General features: G+C 45.0%; 1 protein-coding gene across 4 annotated transcripts in view; it reads left to right on the top strand.

The window, feature by feature from the left end:
* DCLK2 (doublecortin like kinase 2) overlaps positions 1 to 20,779 on the top strand; it is a 137,705-nt gene that overhangs the window by 85,252 nt on the left and 31,674 nt on the right. The window contains exons 5-8 of one of the 4 annotated variants that reach the window (XM_036241544.1): positions 308 to 358; positions 4,667 to 4,761; positions 18,567 to 18,642; positions 20,255 to 20,363. In XM_036241544.1, coding sequence (XP_036097437.1) covers positions 308 to 358; positions 4,667 to 4,761; positions 18,567 to 18,642; positions 20,255 to 20,363 — 331 coding nt within the window. The remainder of the gene's footprint in view (positions 1 to 307; positions 359 to 4,666; positions 4,762 to 18,566; positions 18,643 to 20,254; positions 20,364 to 20,779) is intronic. The other 3 variants (XM_036241545.1, XM_036241547.1, XM_036241548.1) reach the window with 3 other exon arrangements.

Genomic DNA, 20,779 nt, shown 5'->3' with positions numbered 1-20,779 from the left:
GCTTTGTTTATAGTATAATCATGAATAACACTGCTAATATTACTTCCCATTAAGGAAAGGGTTGTGACAAACCCTGATTCCACATGTGGGAAATCTAGAGCATGTGAAAGCAGAATCAGTGAAAACTGTCTCAAGCATCCAACGTGTTATAAAATACTGAGTTGGGGGCCTTCCTCCTTGTCGCTGCTCCCCCCTTCAGCTCCCACCCCTTCTCCAGGCCAGGGGGTTACCCTTCTGTCTGTGTTAGACCTGCTGAATAACCGCTCTCCTTACTCTCCTCCTCCTCCCTGTGTGTGCATGTGCACAGCAAAGAGGGGTGGCCACTACTCCAGTGCCTGTGTGACAGCCAGATCCCCAGGTGAGCCGCGCTTGGTACGGCTGTGTCACTCGGCTGGGCTTTTGTTGTCTTTTGCCACGTTTCTGTTCCTCTGCTCCATCTCCATGGCTGTCTCTGGCTCGCACCGTGTGCATCTGTGCGGCATGAAATGCTCCCCGCGCGGCGGGAGCGGCGGGTCCGATGGCCCGGTGCCTGCCTGGGCAGCAGTCCGGGGGAGGGGTCCGGACCGCGCCGCCTCGCGGGCTTTGTTTCCGCGTCACAGTTGGAAAATAGTCTGTTCCTGAAAAAGACTAAAGTGTGTTGCTAATAGGAAAATGGCCACAGACGCAAGTGTCCTCGTCTACCCACCTTCCTCCCCACCCTGGGCTTCCTGGGCTCAATACGTACTCTTTCCAAAAGTGCTGACAATGTGAGTACTTTTATCGGAAGGCATCTTTCTCCTGGTAAGCTTATCCTGTGCTTTAAAGTCTCTCACGCACCCAGAAAGCTAACATGCTATGGCATTTGCATAAATGCAATGCACTGAGCCTACCCTATGGAAGAGGTAGATTTTGTCAGGTTCTTAGCTTTCATTTTAGTGATAGGATTACAGGTGCTTATTGTATAGTATAACAGCAAAATAAAAGACAGGAAAGTGCTTCAAGAATCGGGTATTACGATGATTCCAGCTTTGTCTCCATGAGGCTGGAAGAGGGATGAACACACTGAACTGAAACATGTTTCAGAGACACGTTTGTCTTGCAGACCAGCTGCTACATAGCATAGTCTAATAAATGCATACATCCTCGTAAGTTGAATTTGGAATGCTTAGTAATTGGTTCAAGAATCTCTGCATTTCAGAACCCGAAATGTTCAGTTGAGTCCATAATTTGGATTTGGGTTAATAGACTAAATCTTAAGTAAAAGTTGTGAGATGTTGAAATCGTCTTTCAGAGGGCAGTTGGCCTCTTTGTGAGAGATGAACTCGAAGCGTGTCCGCCACACCCTGCAGTTATGGGGAGCCGAGGCTCGAGTCCATTGCTGGACTCAGTGCGGTTCTGAAGACAGTGGCTGCGCAGGGCAGAGGAGCCTTACGGCGCGTGCGCAAAGGACATGCAGTTGGGTTATCACAGCAGCTTTATTCACTCAGAAAAATTCCAGTGCTGGACCTGGAGAGTATTATGCTAAGCGAAATCAGCCAGTCAGAGAAAGACAAATATCACCTGATCCCATTTACATGTGGAATCTAATGAACAAAATAGATCCAGAGGCATGGAACAGATGGACAGATCTCAGAGTGGGTGGGGGTAGGGGACAGAAAGAGATTAACCAAAAAACATGCATATATGCATAGCCCATGGACACGACAGTAGTTTGGGGAAGTCCTGGGGTGGGGCACGATTTGGGTGCAGGAGAGCAAAGTGGGGGGGGGGGGTGGTGAGGGACTTCTATAATACTGTCAACAATAAAAAAGAAGGTCACAATGCAACTGTAAACCTACTTTTGCCCACCCATGTATTTGCTCATGTTGTGCTCTCTCCCTACCTCCAGCAAGGAAGGAGCTCTGTATTATTAAAGGCTACAGTACTCAGAAGTATAACTTGCTTTTATGGACTGCTTCAGGTGTGGTCTACCTCTTACCATTTAAAAAATTCCGGGGAACTAAGTGGAATTTCAAACAGAGCTAGTAACTTTGTAAACTTAATATTGTGCTTTTTTCAATCTTGGGACAGAAATACTCCCATAAGTGAAGTCTTCTGGTTGACTGAATTCCTCATCAACACTCTAGCTGAATCGTGTGTAATAAGCACAGAGAAGTTAATCGGAAAACATACGGTGGTTAAATAGTCACCATAACTGGAGTCCTCGCAAATCTCTCTTTAGGTTTCTAGCTTGTGATTCTTCCCTAATCAACCAAATGTTTTAAAAAGCATTCAGAGCAAACAAACAAGCAGTCAAGTCCCCGGTTTATTTCTTACCTGCAGCTGAGGGGAGGAGTGACTGAGAGCCTCACTTTGGGAGAGAGAATCGGGGGTGCAGTGAAGGTGGGGGAGCACCGCAGCATCAGCTGGTCCTCCATCACCTTCCACGGGGAGGCAGCAGTGTTGGGAGAAGGCCCAGTGTAGCCCTGTCCCAGGTCCCACATACCCTCCCAAAGACTCTGGGCAAATGTGCAAGTAAATGGTGTTAAGGACCACTCATTAGAGGACATTTTTTAGAACCTTCCAAATGCTCTCGGGAATTTAGAGGGTGACACGGCAGTATCTCGTTAGGATAAGAGTTATCTGGGGGAAAATACGGACATATCATTACTGACACCAGTTAAATCCATGGCAGTGAGTTTTGTTAAGAAACTATGTTTAGGCAGAGGGTGTATTGTCAGGGAGACTGGCCTGCTACACAGGTCACCATTTGCAGGAATTGATTTTTCTCCTTGAGTCCCTTTTCTATCTCTGTTCCAAGGAAGCCCTTGCGATCAGAGTAGTGTCTGAATATTACCGAAAGCGAACAGCACTTATTGCGGACGACCTGGTAACCCGTGCAGACTGCTGTCTGGGATACAAGGAAAATGTCTAGACTTACAGCAAGTTGACTAGTCAGTGTCTGTGATAATCTTTATTGTGTATGAATTCCTACCACCAGTTCCCTTTCAAGGGAATTTAAAAAAGATAACATTAATTGAAATCTAACTTAATTGAGAAAAAAATCGGAGCTGTTAAATACTCTTACAAGTTTTTAATTTATTGAATAGTTACTTGTGTTGTACTAGCCCTCTAAGAAAATGTAAATAACCAATACTTATTTTGAGAAGTTTTAAATGAGAAAAAGTAAAGTTTGGTAATCCAGAAATAAATTGAAAAAAATTTTTATTTTCACTGAATTTTCAAAATGAACAATACAATAAGCAAACATGACTTCCTAGATCCCTATAAACCCATGTGTACATATGATTTATCTAATCACAAATACCAGATCCAGGCCTTGTACCTTTACTCATGGACTGGTGCTCACCTCTTTGAATCACTTAGGACTAAGAACTGATTATGTCTGTATTTTGTACTAGCATCCTTTAAAGTAATAGTTATCTGCTCCCTCATACTAAAAAACAAGAAAAGAAACTGGACTTTGTTTTTTCTTTCCATAGAGATGAATGCCAGTTTTGATCTACTTTGGGCAAAAGCATTAAAGGTCTGCCCTGGCCGGTTTGGCTCAGTGGTAGAGCGTTGGCCTGCGGTCCAGAGAGACCCGGGTTCGGTTCCCGCTAAAGGCATGTGCCTCGGTTGCAGTTTGTCCCCGGCCCTGGTTGGGTTGTGCGGGTGGCAACCCACTCGATGTGTCCCTTTCACGTCGATGTTTCTCTCTCTCTCTATCTCCCTCTCTACTCTATCTGAACCAAAAATGGAAAAATGTCCAAAAAAAAAAAGATTCATGACAAAAGGGGTTATTAAATACTCCTTAGAAGAGCAAAAAATTCCACCAATGTCGGATGTTAAGTAGCAGCTTTGTGAAATTACAGCAGACATGGATCCGGGTGATGCGGTTAGGAGTAAGCACCAGCAGTTCAGCTGTTTGACCAGCTCTCTGCAGTGTAGAGGCTGTGATGAGCCTTCTCCCGTGAACAGCATGGACATACTTTCCCTAGCATAGGCTCTGAATTGAACTTTCAACCTTGAAGTCTGTGGAAATTTGGAGGAGGGCATATAAGAAACTATGAACCTTGCTGAATAGTGAGGAACTTAATCTGTGAAGCAAAGAAAATGAATTAGAAATAACTAGTCTAGGTAAAAAGAAAGCTGAAGAGTGGTATTTATGACCTTCAAACAAATAAGTAGATATTACAAGGAAGATGACCATGAATTTCCCCTTTCCGTTAAGAATGTACTTAGAAAATGTGTTTGGATTGTGGTGGAACTGATTTGGGAGAGCTAGAGAAGGTCTTTGGTTATTCAGGATGGTAATTACCAAGACAGGGGATGTTGGAGGTCCTGGGACAATCTTCATAGAGGTAACAGCCACTCATTCATTTTCCTACCTTTGCTGGCAGGCAGGCAGGATATATGGACAAGTTCTTGTTCACATCTCTAGTTCCATAATGTTTTGTATCTTTGTTTATGTCACTGTTGCAAAGTTACTATTAAAAATAATCCTAGTTTCACTCCTTATTTGTCTACCGCTTTGTCTGTAATATAATACAGTACAACACAATACATTACTTTTGCTTTTTTGCTGAATTGCCATCTGCTTTGAGCTTTCAATGAATCAAAGCTTTACGCATGCGCTTAGTGTTTGGACTCAGTCTGGTTGTCTTGAGTTTCAATGACCTCTGTCTCCTCTGTGTCTCTTGGTCAGTGAATGGAACTCCCAGCAGCCAGCTCTCCACTCCTAAGTCTACCAAGTCCTCCAGTTCCTCTCCAACTAGCCCAGGAAGTTTCAGAGGATTGAAGGTATGAAATAGCATATGTGGCATGGTGGTGTGATTTTGGTATTTTTTGAGTTGCATATCCAATAGTTTTTCAGGGGCTTGGGTGCAGTAACAGAACGAGAAGGAATAAGGTCAGAATTTGGAGCCAGGAAGACATGGCTTTGGATCCTGTGTCCTGTGTCACTTTGTAATGTTGGCCAACTCAATGAACTCTTCTGAACTGATGAGAATCTGAGGTTGTGGTTAGGACTGAATATGACGTGGATAAATACTAGCAGTAGCAGTGTTCCTGTTATTAGCAAAATGACTTGGAATGATGAAGCCTTGGAGAACGCTATGATTCTTCTTAAAAATCTCATTTTGACTCACGACTTTAATATTGCTAATGTAATTTGACTCTGTGAAAGTCTAAAATAGAGTGAGATACTGGTGTAATACGTATATATACAAGTCACAACACAAGAACAATATGTTCATTTTGGTGAAGAACCTAGAAATAAATGTTCTTATAGAAACAGTAACTTTACATGATTACTGGTTGGTTTAAAAGGCATTTTATCTAACAGAAAGAAGAATGGTGAGCAAAACCAAATCTGAAAAATTTCAAGCTTAATTTGACTTAGTAACTCTCAGTAATTTAAATCTATAAGAGAATGTTCTGGGTAAAATAGCAATAATTTTTTGTTGTTAATCTTCACCCAAGGATATTTTTCCATTGTTTTTGTTTGTTTGTTTGTTGTTTGTTTTTTAGATAGCATGGAAGGGAGGGAAGGAGAAAGAGAGAAACATCATGTGTCCACATTGAATGGTTGCCTCCCAAACGGCCGCAGGGCTGGGGATCAAATATGCAACCAAGGTATGTGCCTTTGACCAGAAATCGAACCCATGACCCTTGGGTCTGCAGGCTGATGCTCTAACCACTGAGCAAACTGGTCAAACAGCAATAAGTTATTGAGGTTAAAGAAGGACAGGTTCCTTCTTTAACAATGTGTAGAAACAATCAAACTGTCTTTATGGGCATGTTCTGTAAGAATGCTGAAGTATGCAGAGTGCCATCCATGTAAGTACGTACACGTTAACTTCCCTGCTCCTGGCATGTTTGGTTGACAGTGGAAATACCCTCATTAGGAATATATTCTCCAAAATTGGTTGGTATCATCTGAGGTATTTCTTTGCCTTAAGGATGTTGAAAAATATTTTTCTTTGGTAAAATAACACGGCGAGAGCCCCACCGACCCACCCACCTTTGAGTGAATGAGGAGGGAGAACCTGCCAAGCTGGGATTCCTGACCTCTTCAGATCAGTGAGATCTGTGGTTCCCCCGCTTCCCAAAGGGTTTCATTCTCCACCCAGCTCTAAGCTTGCTTATCCTGCCCTGAGACGGTGGGGTCTATCCCTGAGGGAACTTGCAGTTCTCATCTATGTGCCTGCAGTCATGCATGAAAAGAAACTTCCTCCAGAAAAAGACAGACTGTTCTTGTGTATCATTGCTTCTGTAGATTGGCAGGGTTCGGACTGAGGTCAGTTTGGGATTGGAAGCACTAGGTCTCACCTACTCTGAGTGCTGGGAGCTCCTTATATTTGTAACAACCCAGCATTTTCTGAAGTTGTCAATCGGCTTAGGTCAGTTCGTGATAGGATTTCAACGGATTCTTAACCGTCAATTCCAAAAGAAGTTATAGAAACTAAAATTCACCAATAAGCTAAGTATTTTCAGCTCCTCTTTCCCAACTTATTTTTCCCAAGAGTTGGTAAAAGGTGCACTGTTTTTCATTTGAGTAACTTTCAAGAGAACTAAAGTAAAACTAATTCAAGTTGGTTCACCTCTTTTCTAGTTGTTTCATCGTTAAAGCAAAAGCAAGCGGCTCCTAGTGTTGGACATTGGTAACGCAGCATGAGCCCTCCAGTGAACCACGTGCAGGAGTCCTTTGGCCTCCTCCCCCACGCAGGGCTGGGGTCCTCGATGCAGGGCTGCCTGGGGCTTTCCCGGGTTGGTGCTTCAGTCCCTGCTCACCCAGGGTCTTGCTCACCTCCCCTTTTTTGTTCTCCATTGGTAACCCGAGCTCCCCTCTCTTCCTAGTCTAGCTTCAGCTCTAAAGCCAGTGTCGTCCTTTGTTTGTGGGTGCCTCTAGCTCTAGATGCTGCTCCGTGCTCCGGGTGCACCCCCACAGCCTCGCACATGCGTACACACACTCCCACAAGTTCACTCACGTTTTTGGATTGAAGATTCGTGAAATTTAAAAAATGTGATTATTTGGATTATTGCTGAGACATTAGATGACTATTCTCACTCTATTTGTCTTAATTATTATGGTAACCATAGCATTTAGTGCACAGTCTGGGGCACACAGCAAATTCCGAAGGATTCTTTATTGGTGTCAAAAAAACGTAAAGGGAAATGCTGATTGTTGGAGGTAAAATGAAATCGGTAAGATAGAGAACAGTGGTCTTTCTAGGACCCTTCACCCCCACCCGTTCTCCACCACACCTGAGGCCAGGGGCTTTGCTAACACCTGTGAGACCTCTGGGTTTTCTTTTTCTCATCTGTCAAATAAGGACACTTGATTTTAAATTACCTCTAAAAATGCTAGGGTTATAGTTCTTTTAAGCCAAAGAACCGATCTATTTCTCTTCTCACTTTAAAGCTGATGTAGAATCATTGAATTTTACATCAAATATTAGCAGGTACACGAGTCTCTGCCACACTGATCAGCTTTAGGACACAGTGTTAAACTACCCCTGCCTATTCCCACTGGAGATTTTATCCCATTACAGTTCCCAGCAGTCCGTGGGATATATTGTCGTTGGGATGAAAACCTGTCTTTGAAATATTACAACTTAGTCCTGTTACTTACTGTACAAAATAACCCTAATTTCTGTGTCATTGCAAAGCTCTAGTCAGCATCTGTCCACATTGGCATTATTTTCTCTATTCAGTAACATCACAAATGGAGAATTACAGCTAATTACCCCGTGTTAGTGCTACGCTTTTTCCTTCCCCTTCATGTAAAATAGCTTATTAAGATCAATTAAGAGGGGACTGTCTGACAATGGAGGACTGTTTTTCATGGGCAGAAAGTTTTTGCCACTATTTATCCTAGTTGGAGGCTTCGTGGCTTTGGAGCTAGATCATCTTTTTTCAGAGGGTCAGAGAATTGATGAAAGCAAGCAAGCCAGGCCAGGACAGTGTGTGACACTCATGTCTCTCTCTCTCTCTGCCAGGACACAGCTTTGGGCAGATTTTTTTTTTCCCTTTTTCCTTTTTTCCTGTCTGGGTTTTAGATAGTAGAGAATTAAGCAAACAAGTCTGACACAATGTGTTCCCCTTTGCACCAGTTTCTGGGAATCGCTGGTGTTGTGGTGGGAACAGGGAGAGCATAAAGCATTGGAAATGAAAATAGAGTGATGTCGGCATGTTTCATCTGTGGCCACAGTGTCAATAGCATTTTTGTTTGCTCATCGAAAAAGATGAGAATTACAAAAGCAGCCATCCTCCCACAGAAGCACTCATAGTTTTCCCAGTAATTTCCCCGAGAGGAAGACAGCTCTGCTCTCTGTCACGCTCACAGCCATGACTAGCCTCCAAGGACCCAGTGAGAAAGCCAGGCCAGCCTGTGAAACATGGTTGGAAACGAGATGCTGAGGCCACCTGGCAAGTCTCATGGGACCTCATCCCCAGACCCTAGTCCCTTGGTATTAGACTTTGGCTCTGCTTTTGCATGGATTTAGGAAATCTGGCTTTCCTAAAGGGTGACGCCACTCATGGTGATAGTCACCTGGGGAGGAGGCATTTCTGCAGGCGAGACATGAGCACCTCCGCCACGGCGGTCCATCGGGCACATGGGGAGCCCGCAGGCCTTTGCAGTAAGGCTAGTTTGTGCCAAGTTGTACTAGGCCCATATCGAGAGGATGCTAGCTTGTTAGGATTCTGTTTTTCTTTTGTCCTCCGTAACAATTAAACATTTCCAGAATGCCCGGGATTGGTATTCACACGGCCATTCACTTAGCTGTGTGTCCTTGGGCAAGTCACATCACCCTCATCTATAACAAGGGGGTTAATGGGACCAGTAGCACAGGGTTGAGATTCACTGGCTAAACAAAGAGAAGGCCTTAGAATAGCTTTGTCATTCTTTCTTACTGTCAGCCTTGGGGTGTTTCCAGGTTCAGTTTTCACCTGAGGGGAATTTCACTCGAAAAGAAATTGACATGCAGCCGCGTAGGAGAAGAAAAGAGAAAGTGAGAGAAGTCAGACTCCAGATTTTATTACCACCTCTGCTTTCCTATTACAATTTTCCTCCCAACTCTGTCTTTCGTCTCTGCTTTCCTTTCCTCTCTCTCTATTCCATCCTACTAGTCATCTACAGATAATTCTATTAGCTATGAGTTATCCCCAAACTTAGCAGCTTAAAACAACAATAAAAGATTTTGTTCTCATACAGGAATTCAGGACCAGATTGGGTATTTCTGGCTTAAACTCTTTGATGAGGTTGTAGTCAACACGCACACCAGGGCCACAGTCATCTCAAGGTTGGCTGGGGACAGAGGATCCCCTTCCAAGGTGCTCACTCATGTAGTGTCGAGTGGATGGTGGCACTTGGCAGGAGGCCTCGGTTCTTCAGCGTTTGAACCTCTCCGTAATTGGCTGAGTACTCTCAGAACATGGCAGCGAGGTTTCCCTAGAGCAAAAGATCTGAAAGAGAGAGCCGTGCCCCCTTTCTTCGACCTCGCCTTGGGAGTCAGGCACCACCATTTCCTTAATGTCTTAGTAGTCACGTGTATCAGCTCAGCACGGGAAGAGACTACACAAGGGCATGACGAGCAGGAGGTGAGGCTCATGGGAACCATGTTGGAGGCTGGCTATACACCCCTTCTCTCTTCTTTCATCTCTTTATCAGCCACTCAGAGTTTCTTTCTGAGGCTGCCCTGCTCCCTCAGTGGCTTTCTGTGCAATGTCCTTTGGGAGGGCCATAAAAGTCTCTCTCCCCATTCATTTTATTGCTTTGTTCTCCAGACCCATCACTCCCTGCCCATTCTTTTTTCTCCCCTTCAGATCCTAGAATCCCACCTCCACTGACATTTTCTCCTCTTAATCCCCATCTTCCTGACCCTCTGTTTCTCCTTGACCTCAGCCCATGATCTCCAGTTTCTTCTGCCCGAGCTCCTCAGAGTCCCTTCCATCTAGCTGATGACTTCCCCTGCGGGAATATTTACTATGCTTAAATCACGGCATGTTCTTTGGGACAGATAGGCAATAAAGAGTACTAAATGTGTCATCAGCTGCCAGATGCATGAAGAAAGCACTTCTCTGAAATTTAATTCATCATCCACGTCCCAATTTAAGACTTTCAGGGCTGTAGTAACTTAAGGTTTCAGAATCGGGGGCACATCTGTGGACACTGAAGGATAAAATGTCTCACATTTTGATGCTGAAGTGTATGCCCAGAGGCTGTCTACTGCGAGCATTCTTGTTGGTTGAAAGAAGAAACAAAAATGTACATTTGGAACATTATCCAACATCTTGAGATTATAAACTGTCTGGTGTGCTGATATTTTATCTGATGGTGTCTCTTGGGTCTGCTGGTGGTGAAAGATTTTCCAGATTTGTGAAGTGTGATGAAAGGGCTGGTAGTATCTCATACTGATTGGCAGAGCTAAGTGTAACTCTTTGACCTTCTGACCTTCAAAACTTCTTTTCGAAGCTGTGAAATGTAAATCCACAGTAGCTGCTGACCTTAGATGCTTTTGCTTTTCCCTGGAGCTTTGGCTTTTCTGTGGTATTTAAAACCAGTTAAGAATCTTCAGCACTAGGAGACTGACTACTTTTAGGTCCTTTTTATTACCCCAGAAAGGTTGGGTGGTAACTTCATCCTTGAATATAATTGGTTTTATTGACAGAATCAAAAAGCAAAAGCGGGACTAAGCCGTTCTGAAGACGTCAGTGCCCTAACAAAATAAATCATCTTAATGAATCTCAGACTCTGGTTGAGGACAGTGATTTGCATGTTGTAACTGCTCAGTAAATAGAGGCATTTGGTGGGTAAATGATTCAGCTGGGCTGAAGCACCCCTTTGTGGGAATGGGGGGAAGGCTAAGCACATCAGTGCATAAATGGAATCAACTGTAAACACTTTATTTGAATATAAGGCGCACGCGTTCATCTTGCATGCCCCCCTGTTCATGAACGTGGTAATACCAAGCAGTGCTTCTGGGCAGTGCGTCAGAGCTTGGGCAGAGTTGAGAGCTCAGATTCAGAGCTTACTGTCGTGAACCATCCTGATGCAATGACCAACACTGCTGGCCTCCATCGTTGGAATTGAAGGGACAGACACCTCTGCCACCACCTTGGCATCCTAGGAATTGGCGATACCTCACAGTGACAGCAGGCAGACATTGTTGGCGAGTAGACATGGCCGTACCACCTGTCTGTTGCTCAGAATCTAACAAGCCAACCCTTTGCTGGAAAAGCTCCCTGACGGGATGTGCTGAGATTCTGTGCTGGCTTTTGGCAGACTGTGTAGTCAACTGAGGTGGCAGCGACACCCAGGGAACAGAAAGGCACAGGTCACCAGTGCCACGGCCTATTCATTTCTTAGGCTGGTGAGCTGGCTGTTGTCTTAAACCTGTATAGGCACAGGGAGGGACTCTGCTTATCACTGTTCACCACTGTTAACCAATCACAAGTCTCAAGGGCCACTGATTTAACCAACTGAATCCAGGTCCACAGTATGGCTACAGATGAGAATATGTTGGATATCACCAACCCCTAGGTGCTGATTCAGATTAATTATTCACATATTTTCCTGCTGATATTAAAGTATTTCAGAGTAAATTGTCAAAGATTCTAATATAAAAGTGATGAAACTTTCTGTTTTTATTATTATTTTTAATCCTCACCAGAGGATATTTTTCCATCGATGTTTTTTAGATAGTGGGGAGGGGGGGGGAGGGAGGGAAAGAGAAGGAGAGAGAAACATTGATGTGTGAGAGAGACATCAGTTGGTTGCCTTCCACAAGACCCTGACCAGGGATCGAACCCACAACCAAGGTACATGCCATTGAGTGGGAATTGAACCTGACATTCTTTGGTCCACAGGCTGATGCTCTAACTGCTGAGCCAAACCAGCCAGGGCAGCTTTCTGTTTTTTAAATGCATGCCTAATTCAGCATTTGTGGTCATTGACACTGGCTTTCTTTCTAATGAATGGAATTAATGTTAAAAAAAATTTTTTTTTAAACATTAATTCCATTCATTAGAATTAATGTTTAAAAAAAAATTTTTTTTAAACCACAGAAATGACAATGGAAGCAAAATCTATTTGCAGGTAATATCTAGCATACTGATTCTTTAATCTTTAGTACATTTCAGAGGAGGTCTTTTTAAAGAAAAATTTTTCTTAAGCTCTCTTTATGTGGGGAAAGGCTGTGGATTATTTGTCATTTGTATATTATGTGACAGATTTACAGGAATGTGACTATAGTTCTGTGATCTCAAAGCATGTTCTAAACACACTACAATGAATATTTTGATCAGTGTGTCTGCTATGGGTGACATCCCTTGGTTAATTTAATAGCCTTGTAAGACTTCTCTCCTGTTCTTAGAGGAGGGGATAGTGTGAGACTAGCCCAATTGCCCTTGGGCTCTGGAGTCAAACCCTGGTTAAATTCATTTGCTGTGGTGTTTGGGCTGGTTATATAACCTCCCTGAGCTTCAGTGTCTTCATAAATCAATGGGTACAATGCTGATAATTCATAACACAGAAAGGATTCATTTCAGGACTTGGCACAATGTAGGCATCTAATAAATTGTAATGAGCATCATATTCTCTTTTCTTACAAAGAGAACGTTATTCTTTGGCTATAGGTGACTTGCAACGATTAGATTATTGGATGAGGGACAGAGAGAACTTAAAGGAGCTGGACAATTCATTACACTGGCTGCCAGGAGCTTCCTCCACAGTTCTCAACCTGGGCTGCACATGAGACCTTCTGTGGAACTTTAAAAAAATACTGATGCCTGGGCCCTACATCCAAGGATTCTTTAATCTGGGGTACAGCCTGGCAATAGAGTTTTTCAAATCTTTCCAGTATGGACAGCCCAGGACGGAGAGCTGCCATGGCCGCATGGATACCCTGAGCGTTGTTCTGTTCTGGAGTTTTAAAGTATTATGTTGGATGAAAAACTTTCCCAAGAAAGTTCATGTAGACCAGAGGGGTTCCTGTGACAAATTTGGCCCAGTGCCTGTTTTTCTAAATAAAGTTTTATTGGAACACAGCCATGCTCATGTGTGTGCATGTGGTCTGTGGCTGCTTTCATGTGACAACAGCAGAGCTGAGAGAGAACGTATGACCTACAAAGGTTAAAGTCTCTCTCTCTAGCCCTTTAGAGAAAATGTGTCTGACCCCTGCATTAGGCCACTTAAAAATGGAATCATAGTGCCATTTTCCAAGATGCATTCAAGGAAGTCAACTTACTACACAAGAATATCTCCTAGATTCTGTTCCAGTTCTTCCTTCCATAAAAAATCCAAATAGTGTCCAGCATTATCCTCCAAAGTCAATAGTAACATGCCATAAAGCATTGATACAGCCATTTTTGCTACTTTTTAAAAGAATCGCCTATTTCTGAACAAAACGTCCCATTTTTAATTTAGTACTTGCCATTTCTCTTTAAATGTTAAGGTTTGTGGAAATGCAGTAATCCACTTATCGAAGACCTGTGGTGTAGGGCACTCTGACTTCACAGGCGGGCTAGAAATGCAGAAAGCGGGAATGTTACTCATTATTGAAACACTCACTCAGCCAGGAATGCCTTTTTAAATGATGCTGGCCGTTGAGAACACTTTATAGGTTTTTCTGCTCTGTTTTAAGTCTTTTTTATAAAACACACACACACACACACACACACACTTCTTAGCAGAACGGATTCTGGTGCATTTCCCTTCCCTGCTTCCTCATAAAAACGGAGCTGCTCCTGCCAGAGGCGGAAGTGGGTAGGGCAGCGGAGCAGGTCACAGAGAACATGCTCCCAACATCTCCAGGCTTTTCATCACCTTCCCGCCTGGCCCAATCAGGACCTCATCCGGAAATAGTCCCCCTCTCCTCCCCACCCCTGAACACAATCACATCTCTTTGAACCAGTTAGTAATTATGGAAGCTGTCTTGAAAGAGCCCAGATGCTGTCATCCATTTATGCCTTATTGAAGGGGACCTCCCTAACAGGCAGCATCCAGGACTTTCTTTGTGCTGTCTCAGCATCCTCCTTGCTGATGGAAGCCTGAAAGCTCATTAGCATTTTAAGAGATTTTAATAACAGTTCTTAGTTAGACAATAGAAACGGGACAGGTTTCATCAGGAATGCCATATTTTAATCACTCCGGAGCTAATTCAGTCCTTGCTTCAGTGAGAGAGCGATTCTCTCTCCCCCAAGGCACAGGGAAGCGTACACTGTGCCCGGGAAACCGGAGAATTCCGCAGCCTGGCCTTGTCCCCCGTGTTCACGGCTCTTTGTCTGCTGGTCGCCCGGACACCGGGCAAGCGCTGCTGCACAGCTCACAATAGCTGCCCCACATGCCGGGGCTCCGTCCAGAGATCCTGGGCAATCCCCAGCTCGCTTGGGCCCTGGATCACCGAGCCTCATTGCTGGGAGGTCAAGTGAGCTTAATCACCGCCGCGTGTGACGGGCTTGCACCTGCGCAGACGGCGCCCTCCCGGCTCCCCGGGCCACCGGAACCGGAACCGGAGGAACCGCAGCCTGGGAGGCAGGGGTTTTCCGGAAGGGTTTTCCATGCACACACCAGCCTCTTCCTGAGAGCGGCCACCTCTGGGCAGCCAAGGGCAGGGCCCTTCCCCTTGGCGGCCTCTGCAGGCCCAGCACAGGTGGTTGCCGAGGGAGGAGAGGAAAACCGCCCTTGTCTAGTCCTGTTCCGCCCCGTCAGCTGTGCTGGAATGAAAGGCTTCCCCTTAGCTTTTCAGGTTTTCGTTTTCTGCACAAAAGCTTTATTTGCAGCTAAAGGAACAGATTTTGGATAAGTAATTTTATGTCACTCCTGTTAACTCTATTTTTGTAAATGCTTTTAAAAAATATTTCCATTTGAGAATTGTTGTTGTTAATCTTCACCTAAGGATATGTTTCCATTGATTGATTTTTAGATAGAGTTGGGGGGGGGGGAGAGAAACATCAATGTGAGAGAGACACATTGATTGGTTGCCTTCTGCATGGCCCTGACCAGGGCCAGGAATCGAACCTACAACCTAGGTATGTGCCCTTGACTGGGAATCGAACCCATGACCCTTTGGTCCTCAGGACGATGTTCTAACTGCTGAGCCAAACAGGTCAGGGCCCATTTGAGAATTTTGAAAAAAGTTCTTTTTGCCATTATTGGCTAAAACAGCTGCATTTCCTGGTGATTTCATGGAACCTTTGTCAGGTACACTTGAAAGTTGGCTTCCACTTGACTCTACGCCCCTGCTCTCTCTGTGAGGCCACCCCCTGCCCCCGAGGCTCAAGACTGCAGCCTGGTTGCCACCCTCTTTTAGTCACCAGAGAACCAGCTTCTGCCGCCCGCCCGGTCTCCTGGGCTCTTTCTCTGCTCTTTGCTGCCTCCGAATCCCAACACAAACCAGGTTTGTCGCTGCTGGGCTGTGCAGGGAACCAGGACAGGTGGGAGTGGGGTCCAATCAGAGTGAACATGGGGGAAGTCACAGTGGGGTGCAGAAACTCAAACACTCTGAGGGGTCAGCCACCCATGTGAAAATGTACAAGGAGGTAAAAATGCTGCGTTCTAGCCCCTTCAAGACTTTCTTCTTAGAGAGCCCTTGAGTCCAGAGAACCTCAGCTTGCAGAACCTCAGCAAGCTGAAGAGAGGCACTTATTAGAGAAGTTACCTGCTTCTGGGAGAAGTCAGCAAGCAGGCCTGAGGCAAAGGCAGGTGGGTCTCAGGACCACCGCATGGGGTGTGGCACCTGCACACTTCCCTTCTGCTCTGAGGGTTGGGAGGGAGGTGGTTCCTGCCCAGCACCCAGGCCTGACCAGCCAGCTGGCCTGAGGGGGTGGGGCTGCCCCTTCCGGGTGGTGAGATTTAGGCATGCAGGTGAGCTGGTCCATGTTCACTGTTGTTCTTGGGCACAGATGTCCACCTCATTCACCACTGGAGTCCAGGCCAAGCCGCCATCAAAGGGGATCTTTCCATTTATCTTTTGAGATACAACTTTCAAAAGGATGGCATTTCTCTCATCTTTATTCCATTAACATTTTGGCTGATATGAATTTAATTGGATCTCTTTTTCTTTTGACGGGCAATTTTCAGGCTACGAAGGGTTGGATTGGAAGAGGAACAGACTTGGGATGAATTATTTAGAAAAAGGCCTCTTCAACCATTGCACATTCAACATTTAAAAACAGGTCACAATCACTCGTTTCAAAGTTGTATGTGGGATAGAGGCTCTGTGTTTTAAAGAAAGTTATTAGTAACTAACACTGGAGTGTTTCATGTCAGTGACTGTGCTAATTTTTTTATTTTTCAATATTTCCACTGATTTTTTTTTTTAGGGGGAGAGAAAGAGAAACATCAGTGTGAGTGAGACACATCAGTTGGTTGCCTCCTGCACAGAGTCGGGGCTGGCATCAAACCCGTAACAAGGTAACATGCCCTTGACTCGGAATCGAAACTCTGACTCTTTGGTCCATGAGCTGATGCTCTAACTGCTGGGCAAAACCAGTCAGAGCAACTGTACTGAATCTGACTATGAGCTAACTTTAATTCTTCAGTAAATCTTTGAGCTAGATATTGCTACTGTCCCTATATTTAGAGCAAACAATAAGAATTGGAAAGTTTAAGCAACTTTTCAAAAAAAGAGGAGATTATTTGAGTTAAGCTAAGTATAAACTGTATGGGAAAAAGGTAGTGGAAACAAATCAGACAGGTAGGTACAGGGACATCGCGACCTGAATGCTAGGCTGGAGATTTGGGGCTTATTCTATTGGATCGAAGACCCACTGAGGTTTTTGGATCCTAGGGCTGATACCAGAACTATCCTGTGGATGTTTCTCTGGCAATAATGCGTGAAATGGGTGAGACTAGGAGGCTTCGAGGAGCTGCCGGAGAGCGAGGGGGCGGGGACCAGGGGAGCTGCGTGGACGGAGTGGTTTCTTCCCTTCCCTTTATGTCCCGCTCTGGGCCTGGGTTTTAAACAGTCCAGCTTTTAAACATTCTAGCGTAGGCTCCTACTTACTTTCGAGCTGCCCACTGTTTCAGTGGCAAAAATAACAAACACAATAAAACAAATGAAAAGACTAAATTTTGAAAAACGTTTATGTCGACCAATTACCCTGTATTGTGAGGAAGCAAAGGGCTGGATTCGAAGGAGTCGGGTGTTTGGCCGAGGGCAGCATTTCCATCGGGGCGGGTGGCCAGAAGGGACCGCACGCACGCCCGCCCCACACGACTGCTGTCACGGTGCAGTGAAGAGGCCAGAAACCTGTGAGACGTGTGTCTGCCGCACAGGACGGGCGACCCGGCGCGTCTCAGCCTTCCTTTCCGTGGCCTCGGGCTCCTAACAGGACCTGCGGCTGCGGTCACTCGGGGTCCGAGAAAACAGCCCTGGTTGTCCGAGTCTCTCATTCTCGAGCCTCGTATTTTACTCCAGGACTTCTGGCTGATCCCGTGGAGGGATGTTTTATACGCACTGGGCTCTCCTGAGTTTTGCACCAAACTCAGCTCCTGTGAAGTCCTCCGCCTCGCCCAGAGGAGGGGAGACCCAGTGTCTCCCACGAGGGGCCCTGGGAAGGCCGGCCCCGCCCTGGACCCCTGTCCTTTCTGCTTTTGTGTAGCTAGTGTTAGTCCCGCGTGAATGAGACGCTGTGCTGCACGTGGGGGATGCAGAGGAAGACGAGGCCGCCCTGTGGGCCTGAAGCTGCCAGATGGACGGCACAGGTGGTGCAGTGGTGCAGAACGGCGAGGGGCTTCTCAGGACGCGCAGGTCCTTGCCCCAAGCTCCTGAAAGGAGTAATCGAGAGGGTGGGGGTGGGGGAGGGGAGAGAGAGAATGAATTAAAGATCCATGAGAAAAGTTTGAGTTCAGAAGCTTAAGAGCCCTTGGGGGTTAAGAAAAAGTTCTGTAAGCCTCCAGGATAATAAACTTAATATGAATAATACTCGTAATGTGAGTTTCTCAGTTTACCTAAGAACTAGAGATATTCCTGCGTTAGAATGGGAATTTTGTTAAGTTGGCACCTACCTTTTAGTTTTAGCCTTTATTTCCCTCTGGTTCCTAGTAATGAAAATCCTTACAGTGCTCAAGAGGGATTTCCAGCCACCTTAGGGGTCATCAAGATGAGGGGCGAGCCAGGGCTGCTGGCTGGATCCTGAACTCACAGGAGACGGTCGGGGCCACGGGGCCCGGCTTCTCAGGAGGGCTTGCCCCTGGCAGGGACTCCCTAGGGTCAGCCACAGGGCTGGCCGTGAGATCCGGGGATTCATTGCTGGCTTGGAATAATCTCTAGTTCTAAGCCTTATTTTGCCGCTCATAAGTACCCGTCAAGCTTTCATGCCATATAAGTCTCCTTTACTTTGTTTCATTGAGGTAAAATACAGTATCAGAGAGTAGCGCACTATCCGTTTTCCTGATGTCTAGCCTAACAGAAAATACTGCCTGGAAGGAAAAGATGCATTCATGGGGTGTTGTAGGGGGAGGGGGGAGGGGGAAAGAGAGGCGGTCCTCCCTCTGTCTGCGCCATATTCCCAGTCTGTGAGTGCTCCTATGTCTGAGGTCAGCCAGCTAAAGATGTGTCCAGCTTTCCTGATAAATGATGGCCACTCTCCTCTTTCAGCAGATTTCTGCACATGGCAGATCTTCTTCCAACATAAACGGTGGACCCGAACTTGAGCGTTGCCTGAGCCCCGAAGGTAGTTCTCAGTCTGCTGGTTCCTCTGTGAAGGAGAGCATCCCTGCGAACTGGGTGGCCGCCCCAAACGCACTGGTGCTACATTGTCTTCCTGAACAGGGATGTGATCATGTCACCAGTTTGGCCTTAGTGCGTTGTTAACTAAGCTGTTCCAATTTCAGAGTTTAGACGTGGGCCCCCCTTATTTCTACTTAGTGACAGTGTGCTCACAATTCCTAAGTGTAGACTTTCCTTTCTCTCAATCAGTTAACAAAAGAGTTTCTTTTTTATTGTTGGTTTGTTTCTTTTTTTTTAATTAATTAATTTATTTTTGTTACAGATGTTTCTCCTTTTTCCCCCCACTGATTCCCCCCTCCCACTCCCTCCCCGCCCTGTCCCCAGCTTTGTTGTCCATGTCCATTGTTCATGCATACATGCATATAAGTTCTGTGGTTCATCTCTCCCCCACGACCCCCTAAAATAGTTTCTTTATATGGTGTCTGCAGTGTACTAGGTACTGGGGGTACATTGTGAAAAGTAGTTGATATTAACCATTTGCTCCTCCTGTCCCCCATCCCCTACTGCTACCACCTTTTTGAGAAGGCTTTGAGCCAGAATTAGTGTGTGTGTGCGCATGTGCGTGTGTGTATTTTCATTGAATTTATTGGAGTGACATTGGTTCACAAAACCATACAGCTTTCAAATATACAACTCAAAACATCATGTACACACTGCATCATGCACTCATTTGCTTGGGGAAATTTGTTATGTTTATTGATTATGTTGGTTTCTGATTTTACCCAGTCAAGTCAAAAGAAAATCAGTGATTCATGTGTTCTGTTTAGACAATGTGCTCAGAGACTTTCCTTAGTTTTTGCATAGATTTGGAAATAAATGCATTGCAATTTATTATTTGACAAGTACGTAGGAGTTTCCCCAAGCAAAGTCTCTTCTGTCCCCATTTTTCACCCCTTTGCCCACCTCCCCCTGCCCCTACCCCCTTTCCCTCTGGCTATCACCACACACTGTGGGCTGTGTCTGTATGTTAGTTGTGTATGTTTTTTGGCCAATCCCTTCACCTTCTTTCATCCAGTCCCCCTCCCTCCCCTGACAGCTGACAGTGGCCAGTCTGTTCCATGTACCCATGCTTCTGTTTCTATTTTGTTTGTCAGTTTACTTTGTTCATTAGATTCCACGTATAAGTGAGATCATGTAGTATTTGTCTTTCTCTGAGCCAAGAAGTAGCTTTAATAAGGCATCCTAGCTGGCTAGAATTTTCTTTACTAGAAAATCTTGAGGAGACATCTTGAGAAAATTTCTAGGATTAAATCCCAACATCGTCCCTTTCTCAACTTTGACAAAATAACTTCTTTTTTACCCAAAGCTAATCACTTATTTTAGCTGCTGTTTCAGGGATTTGTTATGTTTATTGATTATGACTGATTTTACCCAGTCAAGTTAAAAGAAAATTGGTGATTCAGGTGTTCTGTTCAGACAATGTGCTCAGAGACTTTCCTTGGTTTTCGCATAGATTTAGAAATAAATGCATTGCAATTTATTATTTGACAAGTACGTAGGAATCAAGATGAAATGCTGATGTGTTCTTTTGACTTTGCATTTATCCTTTTTGGTAGGTGTGAATGGAAATAGGTGCTCTGAGTCATCGACTCTGCTTGAGAAATACAAAATTGGAAAGGTTATTGGTGATGGCAATTTTGCGGTCGTCAAAGAGTGCATGGACAGGTGAGTGGGTGGTGAGGTGATCATTTTCCACTTGCACATACATTTCTCCTTGCAGTTTGTTCTTCCCTGAATGGACAAAGGCTTCTAAAAGAGTCTGCCCTTGGGACCGGCTGTTTTGCATGCCCACAAGCAGTTTCACAGGGAAAAACACGTATTCAGAAAGACCATAAACCTGCTTTGTATTTGGACTAATATATCAGGTCTCATCCATGAGCCAGAGAAAAATGGGAAAGAATAAGACACACTTTTTAATCTCCTCTTGCCTTCACCTGTATCAGGCACTATTCTCAGAACAGTAACTCATTTAATCCCCACAGAAACCCTCTCAGTTAATACTTATTGCATACACCGGTGGTTCAGGAGACACGCGCTCTGACTCCATTTAAGAACAGTTGCTTAGACTTCTGCCTATATTA

Source organism: Molossus molossus, unplaced genomic scaffold (genome assembly GCF_014108415.1).
Source record: "Molossus molossus isolate mMolMol1 unplaced genomic scaffold, mMolMol1.p scaffold_m16_p_4, whole genome shotgun sequence".
Taxonomy (NCBI): Eukaryota; Metazoa; Chordata; class Mammalia; order Chiroptera; family Molossidae; genus Molossus; species Molossus molossus.
This window is presented reverse-complemented; position numbering and strand designations above follow the sequence as displayed.